We start from the raw sequence: 22,233 nt of genomic DNA on the forward strand, positions 1-22,233 counted from the left end.
AGCAAATCCTTTGTTGGACATGGCAATTCTTCATTTTGGTGTACAGTGACTTCCACTGTAGGGATGAGCTTGTAACTCCATATTGACCTAATGAGATGGAGTCAAAATTTAACAGGGTAGAAATCCATTTAGATTTAAGTAAAATGTGTCACTTTAAGCTTACTAACACAAGTGAAATATGTTGTTTAGTCTAGTAACTCTAGCACTAACAAAGTTGTCGCAGCTAAGGAAAAAATGCAAATTTCCACACTAAAAAGAGCTAAGAAAGACTCCTCAGACCTTGAAACAGACAGGGCAGAGTAACCCAAGACTTCTTTCTGTATTTTCTGACAAAAACTAAGTACAAGTGTAACTAGCTGTAAGTGTAACATGAAATCAGCATAATGAATATGCATAGACCTATTGTGAAATTCTATGCATACAGAAATTAGTAAAAGTAATAAAAAAGGATTGGGAGTTCTCAGAGGTGCACATATGCTTTGAAAGAAAATCCCTGCTGCGTGAGAAATCCCAGTGTGCGTCCAGCACTACAATAAACATACTGCCCCTACAAATTTATATTAGAATTGTGGAGTTTTGATTTTTCTTCTGTGTTTCACTATAAGGCATTTTTTGGTGTTAGTCCTATCACCTGATTTTATTGTGGATTAATATCACTTCAGCTTCATCCCCTGAGCAGCAGCACTCCCGAGCTAGAGCTTGAAAACCATGGGTAACCCCTGAAGTAGAACACTCACTTGTCTTCTAGCAATTTGCAGCTTCCTGAAATAAGCAGAAGTACTGTCCTGAAGACATGTTTTTTCCAAATTTTCTGCTAAAGAGATGGCATATCACATTACATGTTTGCTTATCATCATGATCAATATACTTGAATGCTTCTATATAGCTGCCAAAGAAATAAAAAACCTGGAATATGTAGAGGTAAAATGGCACAGAGCATTCATCTGGCTTCCTGTAAAGTCACAAAATCTTTCCCATCTTAAAAATCCTGAACTACATGACAGTAGCTCAAGGACAGCCTTTTTTATTTCTTCAAAGCAAGCAGCAAGTAAAAGAGAAAGTAAATTACATGTGATTTGCAGAACCAAGAAAATATTATTATTTCCCCTTTTCATTACAATTAGAACTGGATGAGTTGTACAAAATAACATCAGCACACTAGAGATTCTTCTAAATACTTTTACTTTTAAATGCTTACCTAAAATGGATCAAGTTTAGTTGTAAAGAAAACCAAACCAAAGTGCTAATATAACACCAAGATAATTAGAGAAAACTAGTAATGCCTCACACAACTAAAAAAATTAGTGAGAGACAACACTATGTATGCCACAGTTCCAGATAAATCTCTTGTTCAACTAAAGGTCTTTACATTCTAAAATTCTGTACACTAAACGTACAGGCTTCTTGTATACTAGAAATCTACCACCCAAGTTAGATTGAAGCACTGGAAGTCATTGGGAATAAAACTGTAGTCCTTCATTTTGAACATTGCTCTTTTGCATGTTTTTGGACCCTTTGCCCTCAGAGGTTTACAAGTGTGCTTTGTACAGAGGTGGTCATATCTATGGAGGACAGCATCCAGTTGGCAAACAGAAGTGTAGCCAAAACAATTAGTTTTAAAATAATCCTCTGGAAATATATTAATTACCCTTAAGTGCTTGATTCTTTGGAATTTTTAACTTGATACTGGTAAAGCTATTCATTCAACCTGAATATAGTGTTTCACCGTCTGTTTTTTACTGTTAGAATACATGCTTTTTAGCAATCAATATTCAATTCCTAATCAACTTAAATCTCAGCTGCATAATTGTTTACTAATTAAGTCCTAGGAAAATGCTTAGAAGATGGGCATTTTAATCCAAATTATGGATAAGTATTTTTAGTATTTTTATCCAAATTATAGGTAAACACTTTGATGTTGAAACATGTCATTATTTGCAAAAAAAGTCCCAATAACCTGAGTTTCCCAATACTTGTTAGAACAGATGCTCATTCCTCTTCCCTCCTGTTTACAAGCATGTTTTCCCTGCTGTGTTGACTGTAGTAGCCCAGGCCAGTTAGTTCTTACTTAAATGGTGAAAAACTCTTAGTGAACTGTTTCTGTGTTTAGGCTTAAAAGACATCTTTTGACTTAAACTCTGACCTTCACTTGATGAAAACTAATACCCTTTTCATACGCAAAAGAGCCAGCCTTATCTTACAGTACAGGAGCTCTTAAGTAGTACACTGAAGAACAACACACCAGAAAAGGAGTTACAAAGTGAAGTGCTTTAACAGAAAGCAAAGACAAATTTGTGTTTTCTTAAGTGGAATGCTGGTTGGCAAGTTAATCACAGCTGTCTGACTGCTATGTTGTTGCAACAGAGGTTGGTTCATACTCACAAACAATGCTCCAAACATGGGTGTTGGGTCTTGGGACCAGAGACACAAATGTAAACATTTCTTCAAAACAGCAGGCTATACATGGTGGCTGGACTGCAGGTAAGGGTGCCTTTGTGTAATCAGAGGGTATTTCTAGCTCACAGGAAGTAAAATAGTTTTTAGTTTACATTTAACAAGTTACGGGAAAGACTGCAGATGGATTAGCAAGATGATACATTGTGATTAACACAGCTTCACCTGTAGAAGACACGTCCTTGTCTTCTAAATGCATAGTCTGGTTACCTCTTCAGATGAGACTGCTGTTGTACAAGGCAAGCATTTGCATTCCTCTGTTTTTGCAAAAGACAGGAGCTGGGTGACATAAAGGATAGTTGTAGTACAGCATTTCAGAAATCTGCTGAAGTTTATGAATTTGAATTTTTACACTAAACTCGTGCCAGGTAGTGGTAACCAAAACACACTGTAGTACTGACCTTGTGGAATCCAACAAAGCTTTCAGAAAAATCTTCCTGGCTAATCTCTTAGCAAGAAGCTTCTATTGTCAGAATCCTTTTTGGGTTTGTTTTTTTTTTAACTTTGAAACTAAGAACACATCTCAACAGTGTAATCTAGGAGTTTAATTTAGAGGCCCAGGTACATATATCATTCTGCATAGTATCTGAGACTAGTTGTGCTTTCTCAGTCTGTGCTGCAGTAAAAAAGTGCCAGAACAGACACAAGGGTAGACTGCAGCATGGACTGGTTTTCATCCTTTGTTTTGTTACAGTAACACAGCCCCTTCTTAAATTCTTAAAACTGAGCTGGGGATTTCTCTACTACGCATTGCTCAGCAGAGATCCATCCTTGGCAGAGGACTGCCACTAATCCACACATGTGCTTACTGCAGTATGATATACAAGGTAGCCAACTTCAAAGTTACTAACTTCATTGCTACCTGACTGCAATTTTGTAATTTATAGGAAGGAGAAAGTCATTGCAGAGGCCAAACTGCTTTGAAACAGGCCTCCAGAGATTTACCGCTTTTCCTCACTGCAACAGTACTAAAACTTCACAAGAAAATACTACTTAATTTGTGCCCTTAGTCAAGCCTTTAGAAGATAATCAAAACCTTCTAAGATCACTTTGCTTGGATCATTATTGCATTTGGAGGAAGAGGTGACTCAGTTGTATCATGAACTTCCTTTGTTCACAACTTCTGTCGTCCTTCACTGTTGTCAGGTAAGTGGTTCTGCATATCTTCATGGTTTTGAACTAAAGAGGGGAAAAAAAGGAAGTGGTATAGAAATCTCTTCTAAGAGGCAGAAGTTCTTAATATATAATGTTCTATCTAGAAACCAACAAGAAATTTTGTAAGGATTCTTAAATACTATGTAGTACAAGTAAAGTTATAGATACCACACCCCCCATTAAGGAGTAGGTTCAGTGGTGCTAAACAGAAAATAGGTCACACTATAAACATGAAGGAAAGTTCAAAAAACAAACAGAAATCAGCTAGGAACCATACAAAATATGATCTTAACATTTTAAGCATGTGATATTTAGGTTAAAACTGGCTTTTTTTCTTTTTTACCATTTTCAATCCCAGCAAGTGCTGCTTGCTTGTCAGTTTCTGATTCAGCTTCATTCACATCTAAATTGTAATCGACATCCTTGTCCTGGTTCACTGCTTCACGTTCCTGTTTGTCTGGAAGATTAAGTCATTTTATGCTATACCATCTGCACACAAGAAGAGTGACTGTAAACATCTTCCACAGAATTATGTTGCTGCTGAATGAACTACTTTTCTGAATAGGTTTTTGTACTATTTTTCCTTTGAAGTGTTACTTTTTAGAGCAACTTTGGCTGTAAATCGTGTCAGAACTAGATAAAAGACAATCTTCTGGGATTTGGAAAGCACAGCAAAATCAGCTAGCACTCTGATAAATATAAAGAGCATTACACAATTTCAGAATACATTAAAGGACAGCCTAAGGGAGGGCAAAACCTGAAGTAATTGCTGAAAACCCCTTCTTGTTTTAGCTTTTCCAGCAAGCGGAATGGTATACCTATAGCGTAAAGTATTTTATGACATGCCAAGTTGTCACAAAAGTACTTCTCTCCTAGAAGATTTTCTTTACCCAGTTACTAACTCCTCTCAAGCAACATTTATTGACTATCAGATTTCGTTAGATAGAGGACTCAGACATAAATGGAAACATTTCTGATTGCCAAACTAGTATCATCATTTTTCAAATAATCAACCAGAAAAAAAGGTAACAGCAGAGAGGTGTAAGCAAACCTCACTTAAGATGGATCACATTCTCTGTTCTAAATGTTCTTAATACAAACCTTCTAGTTAATAAGTGGCCAAGAAAGAGGCTCGAAAATTTCAAGCCTTATGTCATTCATGTTCAGACCACCACATGCAATCGATTTTTTTTAGTTATGGACCTAAAGGTCTAATTTCAGAAGCAGTTCTTCTTGAAAGAGAATGCCCATAGACTACCAAAGAAGTATGTCTACCTTAAGATCTTTTGGCTACAAGGAACCTGTGCAGTAAAGTTGAACAATAAAGCCTGAAGAACATCCTCCCAAGCCTTTTTAGCTCACAGAAATGCAGACCTTTGAAACTGAGATTTCAAGAGCTGCATGGCAGATATCTTTCCTTGCCCTAATTGTTGGATGATTTTTTTCAATCTCAATCTTTCTGCTATTTACTTCCATTAAATTGAAAACAGTTCAGATAACTTGTAATTACATCCCTTTGGAGTATAGCCTGCTCTGGCCAGCATCTTTTTGGACCAGTTAGAAAAACATCGCTTTAGCAATGCAGATGAGATTATTTATCCCTGTCAAGTTAGCAACAATATTAACACTGAAACTTAAAATTCTAAGGATGTGTTTTCTAGAAAAGTATAAACAACATTTTTGTGGGCATCATTTCCTGCTCTGACTGCCATAAGGCTTCTTTTTGATTACTTTGGGTACTGAGTCCAAATCCCTTAAGACAGAGGAACATTTAGACATTGGTCAAGCAAAAGCATCAATACTCTGCTGCTTGGTGCTGTTCGGATGTATAGCTCAGGGACACTTGATGGCACCTATCCATGTTTTCCACCATGTTTTCCATCTAAACATCTGATCCATGTTTTTCAAGACTCACAACAGTAAACTTCAGATACCTGAAGTCTGAGTTACCAGTTTTACTCATGGCAGCTTATTTTGAAATAGGAATAACTAGTATTCACACACTGACATTGTAAAAAGACTAACTACAAAATGATGAACATCTCATTCTTTTCAGATGCACCATATTCTTTTAAAGCCCCAGTAACAAAATGTTTTGGGGTGAATTTCCCTAAACACTTTGGAGCCAATGAAAAGACAGTAGGACTGTTATGGTGATGCAGAGGAACACAGCCTTGCAGCTTCATGTTGCACAATCAGAAGCCTCCATCTTTAACTCATGGATTGTAAGTGACTGCTTGGGACACCTTCCACATCACACTGACCTTAAGAACTTAGTAAGTCTGGCCAGCTTCTACCACTGTTCTAGAAGTCATGCCCTATTCCACCCTTTCCTTTCTTTACTTTTCATTTTGTTACTGTTTTGAACAATACATGACATGCTACAAACCAGCCTTTCCAGGGGACAAGTCATCCTGCTTATCATTGTAATTTAGGAACTGTTCCCTCTCAGCTTCCTCACTGGCAGCCTGCTCTGCTGCTGGCTCTGACATATCTTGCCCAGCTACATGTTTCTCATCCTCAGGTGGATTTGGCTCCTTCTCTGACACAGGGTGCATCTCCTTGTGACCTGCAGCAGCCTTGAGCGACTCTTGAGGATTTTCCAACTGACTAGAAAGCTGCTCCTCTTCTGCCTTAGGCTCCTGGTCTCTGATGTCAGTTAGGCTGTCTGTTCTTTCTGAAAACAACAAAAATGATTCTGAGTTTAAAAAATAATGCCTTCCAGTGTGGCACAAGTTAAAAGCTTTTAATAAATAATGCTTTATATTTCTTGCTAAAGTATTGGTTTTCCTCTGAAAGAATTTCTTCCAATCACACCAGTACCAGAGATAAGAATAATACAAATTGTATTTTTCCTACTAGAAACAGCTAAAGAAGGGAATTTTATTTACTGTCAACAGATTCATGCTTCTATATCCTTAAAATTTTGGTATGTGTGGTTAATAAATTGGGCAAGTGAACCAGAGCAGTTTAAATAAAAATTGTGGTGTCCTATATAAGCATCAGGGTTCTGTGTGTTACATCTTTTTATGAACAATAAAATTGATTTGGTGTTCAAAAGTAGCCCAGGACAAAGCATCACACTGGCAGATTTGCAAGTATCCAAGCCTGTACTTGTTTAAGAGTACAAGTGCTATAATATTTAGTTGGTATTAACATATATCTGTCCTCACATAACTTCATTTTTAATTTAAAACATAATTTAAAAATTAATTTAAATTTAAAATTGAATTTTCTCAATTAAGCTATATATAGACACTGTCTTCAACTGCTAGCTCTCTAAAATGAGTTGCATGTTTACAAGATTGTAATTAAAGATAGCATATAACAGTAATTAAATTTAAGAATAGAATTTCTATCACACACACCACTGTGCAAAACAGACACACAAGGATAAGTCCATTCAAATTAATAGTTTCTGAAGTTTAGTGCCAAAAAGAACCCTTAGGCTAACTTACCTAAACCCATGTGTATCATTTCTCACACTTGTATTTTGCTCAATGACAACACATGGGAAGTATGGATGTGTGTTTTTTCTAAGCCTAACTTTCAGCTATTCCACACAGAGGAAGGGTTCCAGGCTGAATATATCCAACTTACTAAGAAAGCAAATTTTAAGTATGCTTGAAAATTATTCCTTCCAAAAGTTGGGTATTTTCTCCATATTAAATAAGGAAGTTGACTCCAGAATTGTAAATATTTCTATTTTCTCTTGTGTGCAATATACCTACTACAACAAAACTGAACCAACAAATCCAAGCAAGTTTTCCTTCAGTTGGAAACCTGATTGATATTCAGACTGTTGGTGTCACTTTTTTAATTCTTATCTGGTGTACAAAAATGTTTCTAAATGTTCCATTAAAAAACAACTGTTCTTAACCAGTTGTTAGTGAGATAAGGATTTCCATCTCACCTTTAGCCTGCATCAGGTCTGTCTTTCTTACTGTAGGTACTGCTTTAGGAACATCTTCACTGGTTTTCTGCTGTTCCAAGTCAGCCTGCTGGAACCCTGTTTGCTTCAAAGCTGGTAGTTGAGTATCAACCTATAAAGTGAATGTAGTAGATAAACACTGGTCTATATAACTGCACCTGGATTTGGAAAGGGAAGTAGAATTTAGGTAAGAATTCTGCATGGGAAAATATCCCAAAACACTCAGAAATATTTGGACTAAATATTTATTTGTGATAGATGGTACTGTACAATTCTGAATATGTAGTAATGTTTCTGTGTAACAGCATAGCACATCAGGAGATTTTTAACATACCTTATTTAACTGCAGCTAATGATGAGATTATGGTCCTTGGTTATTCTCAGAGTGTTACAGAACACACATATAACACCACACATTTATCCACTGTTGTGCTACTGTGTCAGGATGAGTAGAGCAAATAAACAGATGCCATTTACTAGTCAAGGAAACTGAATCTGGTCATCATTAGACTTTAGCTGAGTAAGGCTTGCATAGAACTGGTCTGTAACTGTATTAAATGCAGGATTAAGAAAAGCGTAAATCAACCTACTCTAGAAAATAATACCTGTTTAACATGACAGAGCTTATTTAAGAATATACTAAATACTGGTGCTAGACTGCTATAAGCATCTGACCCACTAAGATATTAAGCCTAAGATGTACACTGTCATGAAGATCTTCCAATTGGGCAATTAAAATTTTATATATGACTTTTACTTACATTGGCATTGGCTCCCTCACATGGCCATGGTCTCCCTGTATATCAGAGTTGGCATGTTTGCCTACCTGAGGTCCCCTTCCATCTCCTCCCCATCTCTGTATCTAGTGGCTGGCAGTCCTGTGCTTGGTGCTGTCCTGGTCAGTGAATCCCCTTATCTATACCATGGGGAACAGGGAGCTCAGGAATGACCTGCCACCACCTCTCCATAAATTACTCCCAGACTATATGAATTGAGTATTTGGGTGTGCAGGTTTGTACCGTACCTCTTGCAAGACACAGGACTCACCTTATGATTCACCATTAATTCTAGGTGAAAATTAAAGATGGTCAGTGAACTGAGGGATATACCCAGGGGCTTTCACACAGGTGAAATTAAGAAACCCATATTCTAGGGAGGGGAATCTGGAGCTGCCTGTAGAGAATGTGATTCTCCAGCTACAGCATGTTTCTGGAGTTGAGATGAGGTAGAAGAGGTTTGAAAAGATGAGGTGGCCATGCTTCCCGTAGCATGGCGCTATGGTTCATATGGTATGCCTTGTAGCACTCAGGCTCTTCTCTTCATGGTCATTGCTCGAGCAGTAACGACCCTGCTTGCCCTGATAGATGGAGTTATTCTTTCCCTCCTGTCACCTTAGAAACACTAAATGAGGGTGCAAAGCCAGGGCCAGTGGGGAAAGAGCAGAGCTGAGCTGTTTGTGGATGAATTTATGAGAATGATCAAAGATAAAGACTTGAGAGGAAAAAGAAGGGGAAAAAACCCAAAAAAATAAGCTCAGATATGGGATTACCTGCCTGGCAGCCCTGCATCAGGGACTTCAATGGGACAAAGAAGCTGTTGGCTCCAAATAAATGTCTGCTTACTTCCAAGGTCCCTGGAAACCAGAATGCTCTCCCAGTTATCATCAACTCACTGCATTACCATCACTGCTCTCCAGAACCACCCCAAAGGAGGTAGTTATATCAAGGTGGGGTCAGCTTCTCCCAGGTAATAACAGACAGGACAATGGGAAATGGCCCCAAGTTGCACCAGAAGAGTGCAACAGTAGATTGGATATCTGTTACCAATTGTCATTGGTACTCTCAAGACTCTAGCTTCCCATTTATCTAAGGAGGGCAGTAAAATACTATGTTGTCAAATGTTCATTCAGTCTTTTGGAAAAATGACTACAGAAAGAAGTAACTAAGTCATCAAGAAGCCGGAGTTGCAGCATGACTACTTGGCTGTATTGAAAAGCATTTAATTTCCATCAAAGCCAGACAGAACATCTTTTCATATCAGCACCATGAAGCCCAGTATCAGCAACTAATCTAGCATTAAATCTTACAAACGCTTGATAAGCAAATGTTACTGCAGAATATTTGGTTATTGCAGTAAAGACATTCAGAAGAACTCCATCTTCCTTCAATCAATAAAACAAAAATGCTGTATTTAAACATGGTTCTGTTCTATAAATAATTCAGCTCCTTAAGATTACTCTCACAGCAGAAGAAACTGAACATCATCAGAAACTGAACATAAGACCATTTTTCACTTTTTATTGGGCATGAATTCTTCTGCAAAAATACTGAGCCTGGACTTAAAAGCAAGAAGTTACCTCTTAATTATACATGCAAAATCCTTTTATTTACCTTAAATTTCTAGCTAAGTAATTCTTAATGTCAAATAGATTCAAAGGGGATATGCTGATTTTTAAAAATAATTAAGTGGCTGGATAAAAATATAGTAATTTAACGTATTTTCTTCAGCCAAGAAGTATACAGTATTCTCCAAATTACAGAGTCCTAAGTAAAGCTGTTTAGTTATTAACCAACCAACACTTCATTTTCTTTTAGTTTTAAGACAGACTTTTCTATTACATAAGCACATAGATGTTAAAAATAGGAATTACTCCAGCTTAAAACACTGGACAAAAACATACATAGATCTGTCAGGGTAATCTTGCACTAAGTATACTTTTATAAAAGCAAAAGGCTGAAATTCTTGGGCAAGCAAACAACCGAGAAAGTTACAACTTGGCCAAAGAAACACTGACACAGATACTAGGGAACATAGACAGAAATTATTTAGTCAGTAGCTATATTACCCGTTAGCTCCTCTGAGATCACCCCATTTATATATAAAAGGATAAGAGATAACCTGCCCTGCCTTACAGATAATCTGCTTTGAGTGAAGATTGCCTCCAGCTATGCACTTTTGTGCAGGAGACTGAAATTGTCCTGCAGAAGGGCTTCAGTCAAACTCCTCAGGTTCCTTCTCAGATAATTTACCTTCCAAACTGGAAATGGTAAAAAAAACCCCAAAAATGCAAAAACCAATCACATACATGCAAATAAACAAAGGAAAGGAATCTAGTGCAAGTAACTGTAGTTAAAACCTGTTGTAAGGCCACACTAAAATTAAGTTGACCACTTCTTTATTAGGGTCTTTCCTAGGTCAACTTTCTTAAACAAGATATATTTGACAAACTAACATCTCCAAATGTTGCAGGTTCTATTTACTTACAATGATGCATTTATTATTTACTTTTTATCTACTTATTTGATACAGTTGATAAAAACTATTGACAAGTGCTATAACTTTTATTTTAAAGCATAACTGGATAGCACTTCTTGTTTGTAAAGCTTCATTCATGTTGCAGCTGTCACATAGTGCGTGTTACCAGGATAAAAGGTAACTTCAGTACTACACTTCAGTAGTTCTGTCTCTCCTATTTTACATAAAGGACTGGACACAGACTGAAACCTATGGGAATCTCTGGACAGACTGTTTTAGCTGTTTTCTCACACGCTTTTTCACCTTTTGGTAAAACTAAGATTCATTCCTCAGTGCCTTACCCTTTCCACTTCTGAAGCCATCAAATTTAGCCTTGTCCCAGCCAAAGAGAAAAGGGTATATTCCACTAAATCTCCACTGCCTTTGTAAAATGGTACATTCCACTAAACCTCCACTGCCACTCAGGTAGAGGGAAAGGCTCCACTGCAGTCACAGTAAAAAATCTAACTTCTGAAACCTCTGTTTCTTCAATAATCCTGAAGAAAGGGCTATTTTGGTACAGAAATAAACTGTGTGCCTTCTCACCCAAGAGCCTGACTGCCTCTTTCCAGAGCCATTCATATCAAGTTTAAACAATCAAATCCCATTCCTGACCAAATCTCGCATCAATGAAGGAGCATCAATAAATTACATGCCAAGACAATAGGATGAACTGAAATTACCTTTTCTCAGGATTTTCTGCTACCCTCTGCACCCCAGGAGAAAAAGCCAGCTGACATACATCCAACAGATTTGCCAAGCCTGCCCCACCCTAGTGAGCATTCAATAGGTTCAGCAATGAATTTGTAATTCTTTGGCTCAGAATATCTGACATTTTATTAAGACATTTGATTATCCCTTCATTCCTATAGTAAAATTCAGACATAAAGGACTTCTGTGAAAATTCATAGCTGATGAACGTTGGACTACAATATTCAAGGTTTGATGCTTCTCTCAAGTAATTCACAATTCATCCTCATCCTCAACATAAAAAACAACTAAGTACTTTAATTAATAATACCTTTTGAGTTTGTTAAAGTTCAGTCATGTAAATACTCCTCAATGGATCCCACACCACTTTTGGCATCACCTCTCAAATCTGGTGCATCTCAGAGACACAGTGATTTGAAATCTCCTGCAGGATAGCTCCTTGTTCTGTCCTTGAAATCACCCCATTTCCCAGAGATCAGAAACATTCAACAAATACTGAAGTAGTGACAAATCTAATTAGATAGGGTAATGCTAATAGGAGGTAGCAGAAAGATGAAGAAACACCTAGGAATTACAAAAAAAGTATTTTCAAGAAATTATCCAAATCATACCTGGCTATCTTCTGTGAAGTCTTTGTTTTCTTTGATTTGTGATACATCACTACTCTTTTTTCTAAACTCATCTATCCTTTCTTCACATTGTTCTTTTAATTCTTTCATCTGGTTGATGCACTGTGACCTGGAAAAAACATGAACAAGACAATTAACTCTCATCTAAACTCTTCTATAATGTAGTTTTGTAAAATTATCTAATTTTTTTTCCTTCATTATATCTATTTTTTTCTTTGTCTTAATCCTACTACCTGGTTTTATATTTGATAAGTCACTAGGAAAAAATGAGGCATTGACCTAAGTCCTAAGGACAAATTCATAGTGCAGGCAAGTTCTATTGGAAGAAATTAATTTAAACTACTTTTGTCTGACCAGCTTAGCAAGCTACGTGATTTTTCCATTGTGTCTTTGTGTCATTCTGTTAAGTGCAGATAAGGTAAAATCAGGGTTTTTTTCAGTACGATCCAGAAATTCATATTTTGATTTTAGCCAGAAAACAGAAAAGTACCAGTTGAAATAGAAAACAGATGTAATCTACCATTAGCAAACAGAATGCACTTCCTCAATATTTCAACAAAGTGCAATGCTGCAAGATGCAACAAAACATATGTTACAGAAATGGAGTTCACTAATAGATACTCTAAGTTCCGGAAGGAATATATCCTAAAGATACATGCACTGTAGATCTTTTACATACTTTTAATAGTTACACAGCACCATTAGGATCTCAGCCTTTGTGACAGCAGTGTTCTATCTGCATCCGTGCAGCCTGCCTTTTCCTCACAGCTCCCTAACTCCTAGGTAAGGTCTGCTGTTTGCAGCAGTGTTTTTCCTAAAGCTGCCAGGGCAGCGTTCTCCCCTTCTGTGCATGTGCTGGGGATCCTGTGGAAAGCCCAGGAGTTTTGTCAATCTGTTTCTCAGGGTAAGTGTGCAGTCAGGGCAAGATCATCTTTTCTCTGCCACTCTCTTCATAAGTTATTTTACAGCTTTCAGTTTATATCAGAGGAAGAACAAGACTAGTGAATAGCAAACCAAGATAAGCATTACCCCATAATATACACATCTTAGAAACTAGTCATCATATGACCCCAAGTATGCTCTGACCACACTATGAAGAACAGTTTGAGTGGATGCCAATGACAAGTGTTTTCACACTAGGGGAAAATACAGTGAAAAATCACTATCATTGTCAGTACCCTGGAGAGCCCGCCCAAGGAAGAGCAGGTTCCTGGCTGGGGAACACATTTTCTTTTCCACACTGGTCTAGCAACAAAGAAGTTTGATGGGCTTTTTTAACCCTTTTCTCCTTTCTCTCTCTCCTTTGTTTTTCCACTCAAAGGTAACTTCCAGTTTATACATATCCAATCAGCTACAGACCTTGCAAACACATCCTTGTGCATTCAAAATCTTTTCCAGCAACCTCTGTACAACTGCATAGACAACATACTACAAGTTTATCATACCCATCACTAAGACTAAGAAGGGGGTTGAATTTCTCCTTATTCTGGCTCTGACCAAGTGTTATTCTGTCAATACCTTCCATGCAACAACAGCTGTTTCAGACAGGTATGCTACATTTTCTCAAGCTGAAAACAAACTACTACATAATCCAAAGGAGTTTCCAGGCTACGTGCACTCTACCACAGCAAGTGACTCATTTTTTTTGCACTTTCACCCTTCTCCAGTCCTGCCTTTCAAAAGTAAAAAATCTCTTCTGTAGTTCATACCTATCTGTCTGCTAACTGACTTATTACCTTTATTATGTTTTCTTGTAGACCAGACATTATTCTGAAGTCTGATTTGACAATGCTACTACATGGAAGAGTCACCAAAATAAGCCGTGCTTTAAACATGTGAACATCAGAGACAGTAAAACAGCACAGGCTTGAGTTATACTCACATTCACTATTTTCTAAGAAATAAAAGGACATATTAATTGTGTAACAGTTTACAAGTTTCAAAAAGATGCAGTACACAGACAACCTGAAGTCAGAAACAGAGCATTTGAGAAAGCTTAGACTTTGATCCCATAATGCACATGAAAATAAAGTTCATTTAACATCTAGGACAACCCCTCACCATTTTAAGCTTATTTTAAGCTTAATACTCTACTCATGTTTACAACAACTTCTAGAGTACAGGGACAGCCTTAGTTTCTCCACCTCATCCCATCACCATGACATTTCAAATGTGCAAAACTAATGTTCTTAAATTCAGTCTCTGTGGTACATTTTCTCCTTCACTACACAGCTTAATTCCATGACACAGAGCTCACTTGTGCACACACCAAGGAGTGCAAATAACACCCTCCCCAACTGCTCCAAGGCTCATCAAGGGAGCCACCAGCCCATCCAAGGATCATCTCCAAAAGCCTAAAGGAGCACAGAGGCACAAAGGTGGAGAAAAGCCCAAACTACAAATTCGTAAGGAGGGACAGCCCATCTAGACCAACACAAGAACATGTTTTGCACTAGCAGACACTCACTTTCAGGAGAATGTTGTGTGTGCTCATGCTTCATGTGCTCTGTGTTCTGCATACTCAGCCATGTACAGATGTGCTCTACATGCACAGGAACAGATGTGCAGCCTCTCCCTCTCCAGGCTGCTGGATTTGCATATTCTCAGCATGGGAAAACAGAGTACCTTTGTTCTCCAGAAGCATCTACCATCTTCCTTTCAACTCTACCAAAAGAGATTACTATTGCACTTGTCAGACCTGCAAATACCACACTAATTTTCAGATTTTTACACACAGTGAGATTTCTAAAGACGCAGTTATGTAACAAACAAAGCTCTTAGGAACAAAAATGGATTCGAATACTGGAATATATTCAATAACAATTTCAAAAGATGAGTCCAGAAGCTTCTGTTTCCCTCTGGCTGCTGCAGAAGAGAAGGGTCAGTGTGCCAGTAAGCCTTTGCTGAAGAAGCTCTAACCATGACCAGACAGCACTGGGCACAGTGTACACCAAGGTTACATTGTGAAGTCAACTGCTGAGGAATGCACACTCCTTTTGCACACAACACCAGTAAGGCCAGATAGCTCCTGCTGACTTCTGCATGGAAAACACTAAGCTTATTCCAAAACAATGCTAAGATGAAACTTCAAGGCTCGTGTACAAGAAGAAACAATGATATTTTTTTTCTTCTAGATCACAGACTTTGTTCTTATGCATTGCATATGCACAACTGCTTTTACCACTGTCTTCTGCAGAATAGTAACAGAATGTTTAAAAAGAGTGATTTACAATGTGCCATTTGAAAAAGACTTTTGACTTCTGTCATATTTTTATAACATTTTAATTCATTTTATACAAATTATATGGTCTATTTTGCACTGGGCATAGTATACTTGATACCTAAGATGCAAAACCTTCATCTATGCAAATCCAGGTAAAAGGAAGAAGCACATAATCAGGTCTAATGCCCCTTCCTGGCAAGACAGATGAACAGAGTGGCAACACAGTAATTTATTCCTATTTGGGAGGGGAGGAAGGAAGACAGATTAAAAATAACATTTGGAGTCTTTCTAATAATTCTTATTTTTCCAAGTCCACAATCACACTGGGGAAAGGCTGTTTGTAAGCATTTAAAGTGACAGTATTAAGTGAGCATATAGCAAAGAGGAATATATGTAGCCAAGCACCATCAAATATCCATTTCTGCAATTACCTAAACACAATATAATGTTAGTTGTGTAAATTAGTTTAGCAGAGAAATATTAACATTCCAAGATCCTCCCTAAAGGTACACAAGAAGCAATGTTTTAAAAATACATGTTCCTGCTAGAACTGTGTGAACACTGCACAGTACCAAAGCTATAGATTAATTTATGAAAATTTAAGTCCAAGTTTGTTTTCCTCACTTGTACTCTTAGGAAAAGAGTCTAGAAATAGAAAATGAACCTTTAAATATTTTGCAGCAAAGCTAATGAAGACAGTGCTGCTCCTTGGCTGAGATAACTGCCTTTACATGGAGGCTCTGCAGGAAATGGTGCACCTGCCTCAAGACCAACCACAAGGAGATCAGCTGAGTCCCAGTTCAACTACCACGTGGCTGATTTACCACACCTATCTCTACACTTAGCCTTATAAAAGTAAACCCATCTTTACCACTGTGTCATGCTTAGCTCTTCACCTTGAGCCAGTACAGACTTTGTTGTCTGACAACAACCTTCCTCTGTTAAACAAAGAGGGATTCTTTATGGTACCACAAGCAGGGGTGCTCTGTCAGGGATTTCCTCAACAGAACCATGCTTGTAAACACGTCACCAGACATGGCTGATAAACCTCTAAGTTTTCCTAAGCCAGACTAAATACATTTGTCATGTTTCACTTCCCTGCATGTGTATATCAAACCACTGCTTAACAGGTACACCTCTCATGTGGAGCATTACCGTCCAGCAGATAGATATATTTGTGCTATATACAGGTCTATTTGTTCCTGCTGATCTCACACTTAGAAGAAGACACTGGAAAACATATTCACCCATTAGTGCAGAACTATCAACAGAGTCTCTGGTCTGTCATTTAACTAAACAGCCAACAGACTGCTTAACAACCATGGTACACTACAAACACAGACGGGGAAAAGGCCACTTAACACACAAGAAACTCTTTTATTGAAAGGCAGGTACAAACTAAAGTTTCCAACTTCCTTCTACTTTTCCATTAGAAATCCTAAATTCTCCAATAATATAATATATCTAGGTCATTTTTATTACATGAGTAATAATCAAAAACAAAAGGTCAGAACGAACTTGTAATCAGGAAGTATCACTAACATTAATCTTTAATTCTAAGGTGGGAAAAAAAAGGCTGCTGAAAGAATACCTATCACTACAATAATTACATTCTTGATGGAACATAATTATGAGAACATGCAAACAGAAAATTCTATTGCTTTTTTATACCTATGCACAAGGGGAAGATACTACATATTGTGAAGGGAGGTAGAAGAAACAAGAATATTACTGAGCAGAAAGAAATGGGAAGAATAGAAATACCAGAAATGTGTATTTAGTGTAAGGATACTAAAAGTACTGTAAGTACTTTTGTTCAGTTATCCATGCTTTAAAATTCAGTGGGAAATCTCAAGAAAAAGCCATGACTAGGTATGTCATGCAAAGCAGAACACATGAGTCTGATGGTACAAGAAATTCCCAAGACCTCTGTCAGATCAATAAGGTACATATTCTTCTCATCAGGTATTCCCCTATCTTAATTCAAACTTCACAGTTTACCCTCTTCATGTTTCAATTTCCCCCACACAATTCTTATGTGATAATATTGCTACCTTTATCCTCTTGCAATAGAAGGAACATCAAGAAGTATCTGGGCACAGAGATAAAAAACGCTGGAAAGTTAATGCTCCTCTCCAAGATCAACTGTGAGCAATTTTAGGTGAGTCAGATGTTACCTTCTCTTTAAAAATGTGTATTTACTAACAGAGCTAACACAAGGGTTATAACCAAGTCACCTATAATTTGGGAAATCATCTTTCCTAAAGAACATACTTACAGATCATATGAGAACTTCCTCTGAAGGTTAGTCTGATTCTTCTGAAACCAGTAAACATCCAGCTGTAGCTTTCCATACTCCGTCTGTAACTCTTTCAAGTGTTCTGGTCAAAGCAGGATTAAAATACAGATATATGTACAGATTCTAAACCAGAAACATCAAGAAACAAATCTATAACAACAATGCTAAATTAATTCATCTGTCATGCAAACTGCATTTCATACACAAATGCATATATAATTGTTGAATTTATTCAACAAGGGTGCATGGGATCTGGTAAGAATAACCTCTCAGCATAATATATTGGCAAAACAGTATAATACATATTTTTACCTACTTTTCCTCCTATAGAATACACAGAACTGATTTGCAAACCCTGCTAGGTTGCAGTCTGGAAAATCTTTATGTCTGTGAAATCATAATCAGAACACAATATGAAATAGCATTCACATTTATCAGTCATATACAGACAAGCTTGGAACACTTCCCTGAATAATATGCAATTTATACCCACGTTTCTTAGCAACAGAGGCATTTATGATTTAGTTTTATTTCTGAGAGAAACCTCTGTGGGAGGGCACCAGAAGACAATACCACGACATACTTACTTCTTTATAGGATTCATTCCCAAGTACCTTCAGAATACATTACTAACAATTTTGAAACACTAACATGAATAGTAATTAATTAGACTTACTTTTTTTATTTAATATAGGATTTGTGAACTACTCTGGTGCTAAAATGCATAACCCCACGCCTCAGGGAAGAATGCAAGAGTATGTCGCCAGGTAAAATGAAGAAAAAATGTATTAACTTAGTTCTATTCATATTATATCAAGAGTACTACATCAAGCACAACATGGACAAATCCTCCTACTATTGAGGCAGATTAGTCTGACACTTAACTGGAGCTATGCAGATGAGGTATCTAAGTCATGGCAGCTCATGTAACTGCTGACTTGAAGAAAGGCAGCATTCTCAAAAGGCGGCAGAAAAATTCAAGTCATAAAAACAGGGGCCTAAAAATCAATACAAGAGAGTCACAGAGGTACCAAAACATACCTCGTAAACTCTGAATCAATCGATCATTTACAGTGATGTTACTCATCAGCATTGCCTGAAAGAAGCAGAACAAAGTGTTTTAATTGCAAAGGACCTGCATTACCATTATAAACAACACCTATCAAAGCACTTGTAACACGATCTACTTTTTGTGTGTCACAGTTGTGACAGTGTCACAGTTGAACAACACCTTTTAGCTGCTTTAGAGATCTCCTATTGACAACAACAAATACTCATTTTAACCCAGATTTTCCAGTATAGGAGAGTGGGGAAAGATATGAAAATATGAAGAATTTAAAGGAATTTATAGATACTAAAATTGGCTGTCACTTTATTCTAACTGCATCTCACAACTGGAGTCAGACTTGCTGTATTTATCTCTCTTAAAGGAAGAATACAACATCACAGCTCACTATCAACTACCTTCTCACTCAGGAATCAATGCACCTGCATTCAGGCATGCAAAGATAAGCTACAGAAGCATTAATCATTCAGTATAAAGCAACTCCATGAAGGCAATGTGAAAACCTTGCATTGTATCCCTTTTCTACCTATCTTCTTGATTGCTTTCATGTTGGAGTGGCCTTCTTCCACTCCTTTGTTATCCCATAAGAATAAAGAAGAATGTAACACATTTTATCGATTCTTTAATCAATCTCCATCTACCATTTCATATACACACATTTTCAGAACTCCTGAAAACTGCATCAAGTCACAGCTAAGTAAAATTATTCTTTTGAGACAGATGTCGGGATAACTCCTGACATAAATTTAGCAAGTCTGATGCAGAAAAGTTCTTAAGAATACAAAAAAGACATCCACTGACTCTTCAGAAATTATCCAGTCCAATCTTAGGAAGCTATTTCTCAGGTTTCATTGTCAGTTCCCTTATTATCCTTGTCCTGGGAAACTTCAGGGTTCTTCAAGGGTCCCAGAAAATCAACTCCCCTGTTTCCCAAAGTTTATGTTCTAGTACTGTTGTGTGTGTATGTCCACACCCAAAAAAGAAACAGCATCCACTCTGTCTGCCCAAGTCACCCTGAAACACTGACAGCATTGTTGTTGTTGTTCCCAAGACTACAGTAATAAGGGCCAGCTGATTATGTGAGTGTAGTGTTCAATAAATCTGAGCAGAATAGCACCCGGCGAAGTAGTAATTTGTCTTTGAATGACCATTTAAAAGAGTCATACTTCACAGAAGTGGTCGTTCAGCTGTTGCTAAGTCTTTCTACACCATTCTATATGTACAGCTGTTTTCTGAACACCACTGTGAAACCTCGCGAAAAGAACTCATCATGCTCAAGTAAAAAGAAACTCAAAAAACAGTAACAACTTATATGTAAGATTGTTTAACATCTCTCCCTCCCCTTTCTCATAGAATAGGTAAATAAGAAATTAATTTGTTTTCACTGATTTATTGGGGAAAGGAAATTAATGTTTTACTGGAAACTCCAAGTTAGACTAATGTGTGGACAATGTAGTCAGGTTGTTTCAGGATTGTCACCTTCAAGATAACACAGCATTGGCCATTATCAGAAACTGTCAGTGGATTAGAAAAATCAGTATGATAGAGCAATTTATAATTGTATGTTATTACAGTTTTTTGTGGGGCTTTGTTGGTTTTGGTTCTATTTACTGGGGGGGGGGAAGGGGGAAGAGTGGGAAAGAATGGGGTGGGAGCATCCTGAGACACCTAAATGCCAGGTGTCATTTATGTGACAGTAAAATATAAAAGTGTTACATGTTTTGTACATTAGGACAATAATAATTGTGATTAGCTGATGTAAAAAAAAAATACTTCCCACATTAAAAAAAGTCTCTTTGAATCACAACAGGGAAAAAAAAGAAATCTGCCTTGGTCTTTATGGCTTGCATATAAAACTGTCTTTTGGCAATGCCACACCTATCTCCTTGAATGTGTGGGCAACAGTCCAGGAAAAAGCCTGTTAAATCCTAGTTAGCTGTTTAACTTGAGCAGGATCTACTCTTTAATAATTTACAGCACAGTACTGCAACTGCCAGCTTACAATCTGACTAAGTCAATAACATGAAGTCTTCCATTCTTCCTCCTATCATTCAAGTGTTAACTAATTTTCACCTTGTGGCTGTAAATTAAGCAAACATTACTTACTTTTGGGGTTTTATGCAGATCAAGAATGAAAACTGCTGGGAAGTACTCAAAAGACACATGCCAATATTCAGTTCTAGAAAGAAACTCACATTTTAAACTTCATTTAGCCCACTAAACAATAGCTTTAATCCCCAGGAGCAAAAAAACCAACTTTTAAAATCAACCTGTCACTGTATCAAAATCTGATATTCTGTGATATATTAAATCTGTAATACTGAACCAGCTTATTCTATTTGTAAACATGTTTGCACAGAAGTCCTTATGACTACCAAAGAGGAAAAAACCAAGTCTTTTGACTGGAGACAATGCTGTGGACAGACAATGCTTCAGACATCAAAACTCAGAAGTCACATTTTCACCAGTAGTGTGGGAAACAAATTGTTCCAGCTGTTCAGCAAATTTTTAAATGATACAGCCAAAGACTTGTTTATTATTCACCACAGTACATGTCTACATAAGTATTATTCCACTTATGAAACATAAAGTTACTGTTTAAAAATAATAAAACAAAATGGAGAAATATGCATGAGGAAGCTTTGAGATAAATTATTTGAAGTATTTGTTTTGAGCACATACTTTGGACTATGTAAATGCATTTGATCTGAATAATGTCAAACAGTATTTTCCATACACATATTCCCTGGAGGAATTACTACAATAACTTCTCCAGCATTTGCTACTATCAAGAACCAAGCTAACCCAAGCACACTGAAGTGACATACATCCTTTCTAACACTCACTGTATGTGGTGTATGTAAAAGCATAATGAGCATGTATATAAAAGCATAATTGCAACAAAAGAAAGAAAGCAAATAGTTTGATAAGCATAAACACTAAAACTTAAGAAAAAAGGGGCTTTGCATACACAAATATAGCACAAAGGAGACAATGATAAGCCACAGGATCAGTAACTCATCTGGTAAGAATACCACAAACTGTGAATAAAGCAAGATGGGAAGGCAAGATTCATACATGCAAAAACAGACTTTATAATCCATCAGGGAAAAGCAGGGCACTCATTTCATTATTAATTCAAACTGATTTAAGTCCTTCCAGCAAAGAGAAAGAGTGGTTCTGTCTTGCATGCTCCCGCAACTCCCCACCACTACTCTGGCATTAATATGAGAATAATGCTGGCAACACATTGATGTTTTAGTTACTGCTCGGTGGTGCTTACACTAAGGCAAGGATTTGCCCATTTTCTATGCCCTGCCAGCCAGCAGGTGCACAAGAAATCTGAAGGAAGCTCTGTCAGGTATCCCAAACTGGCCAAAGGGACATTCCTTACCACAGAACACTGGGACATAAAGTCGGGGAGCTGGCCAGGAGGCATCAATAGCTGCTGGGGGACTGTAGGAATCCTCT

At 37.3% G+C, this 22,233-nt stretch overlaps 1 protein-coding gene across 2 annotated transcripts in view; it reads right to left on the reverse strand.

Annotated features, from left to right (window-relative positions):
• Nucleotides 1–1,008: 1,008 nt before the first annotated feature.
• Nucleotides 1,009–22,233, reverse strand: part of GOLM1 (golgi membrane protein 1) — a 36,234-nt gene continuing 15,009 nt past the window's right edge. For both annotated transcript variants that reach the window (XM_077790052.1, XM_077790053.1), the window contains exons 4-10: nucleotides 18,738–18,792; nucleotides 17,676–17,778; nucleotides 12,157–12,283; nucleotides 7,523–7,652; nucleotides 5,999–6,286; nucleotides 3,953–4,066; nucleotides 1,009–3,633 (exon numbers count right to left, since the gene is read on the reverse strand). In XM_077790052.1, the coding sequence (XP_077646178.1) occupies nucleotides 3,569–3,633; nucleotides 3,953–4,066; nucleotides 5,999–6,286; nucleotides 7,523–7,652; nucleotides 12,157–12,283; nucleotides 17,676–17,778; nucleotides 18,738–18,792 (882 nt within the window). In that variant the 3' untranslated portion in view covers nucleotides 1,009–3,568. The remainder of the gene's footprint in view (nucleotides 3,634–3,952; nucleotides 4,067–5,998; nucleotides 6,287–7,522; nucleotides 7,653–12,156; nucleotides 12,284–17,675; nucleotides 17,779–18,737; nucleotides 18,793–22,233) is intronic.

Source organism: Lonchura striata, chromosome Z, assembly GCF_046129695.1.
Source record: "Lonchura striata isolate bLonStr1 chromosome Z, bLonStr1.mat, whole genome shotgun sequence".
Classification (NCBI taxonomy): Eukaryota; Metazoa; Chordata; class Aves; order Passeriformes; family Estrildidae; genus Lonchura; species Lonchura striata.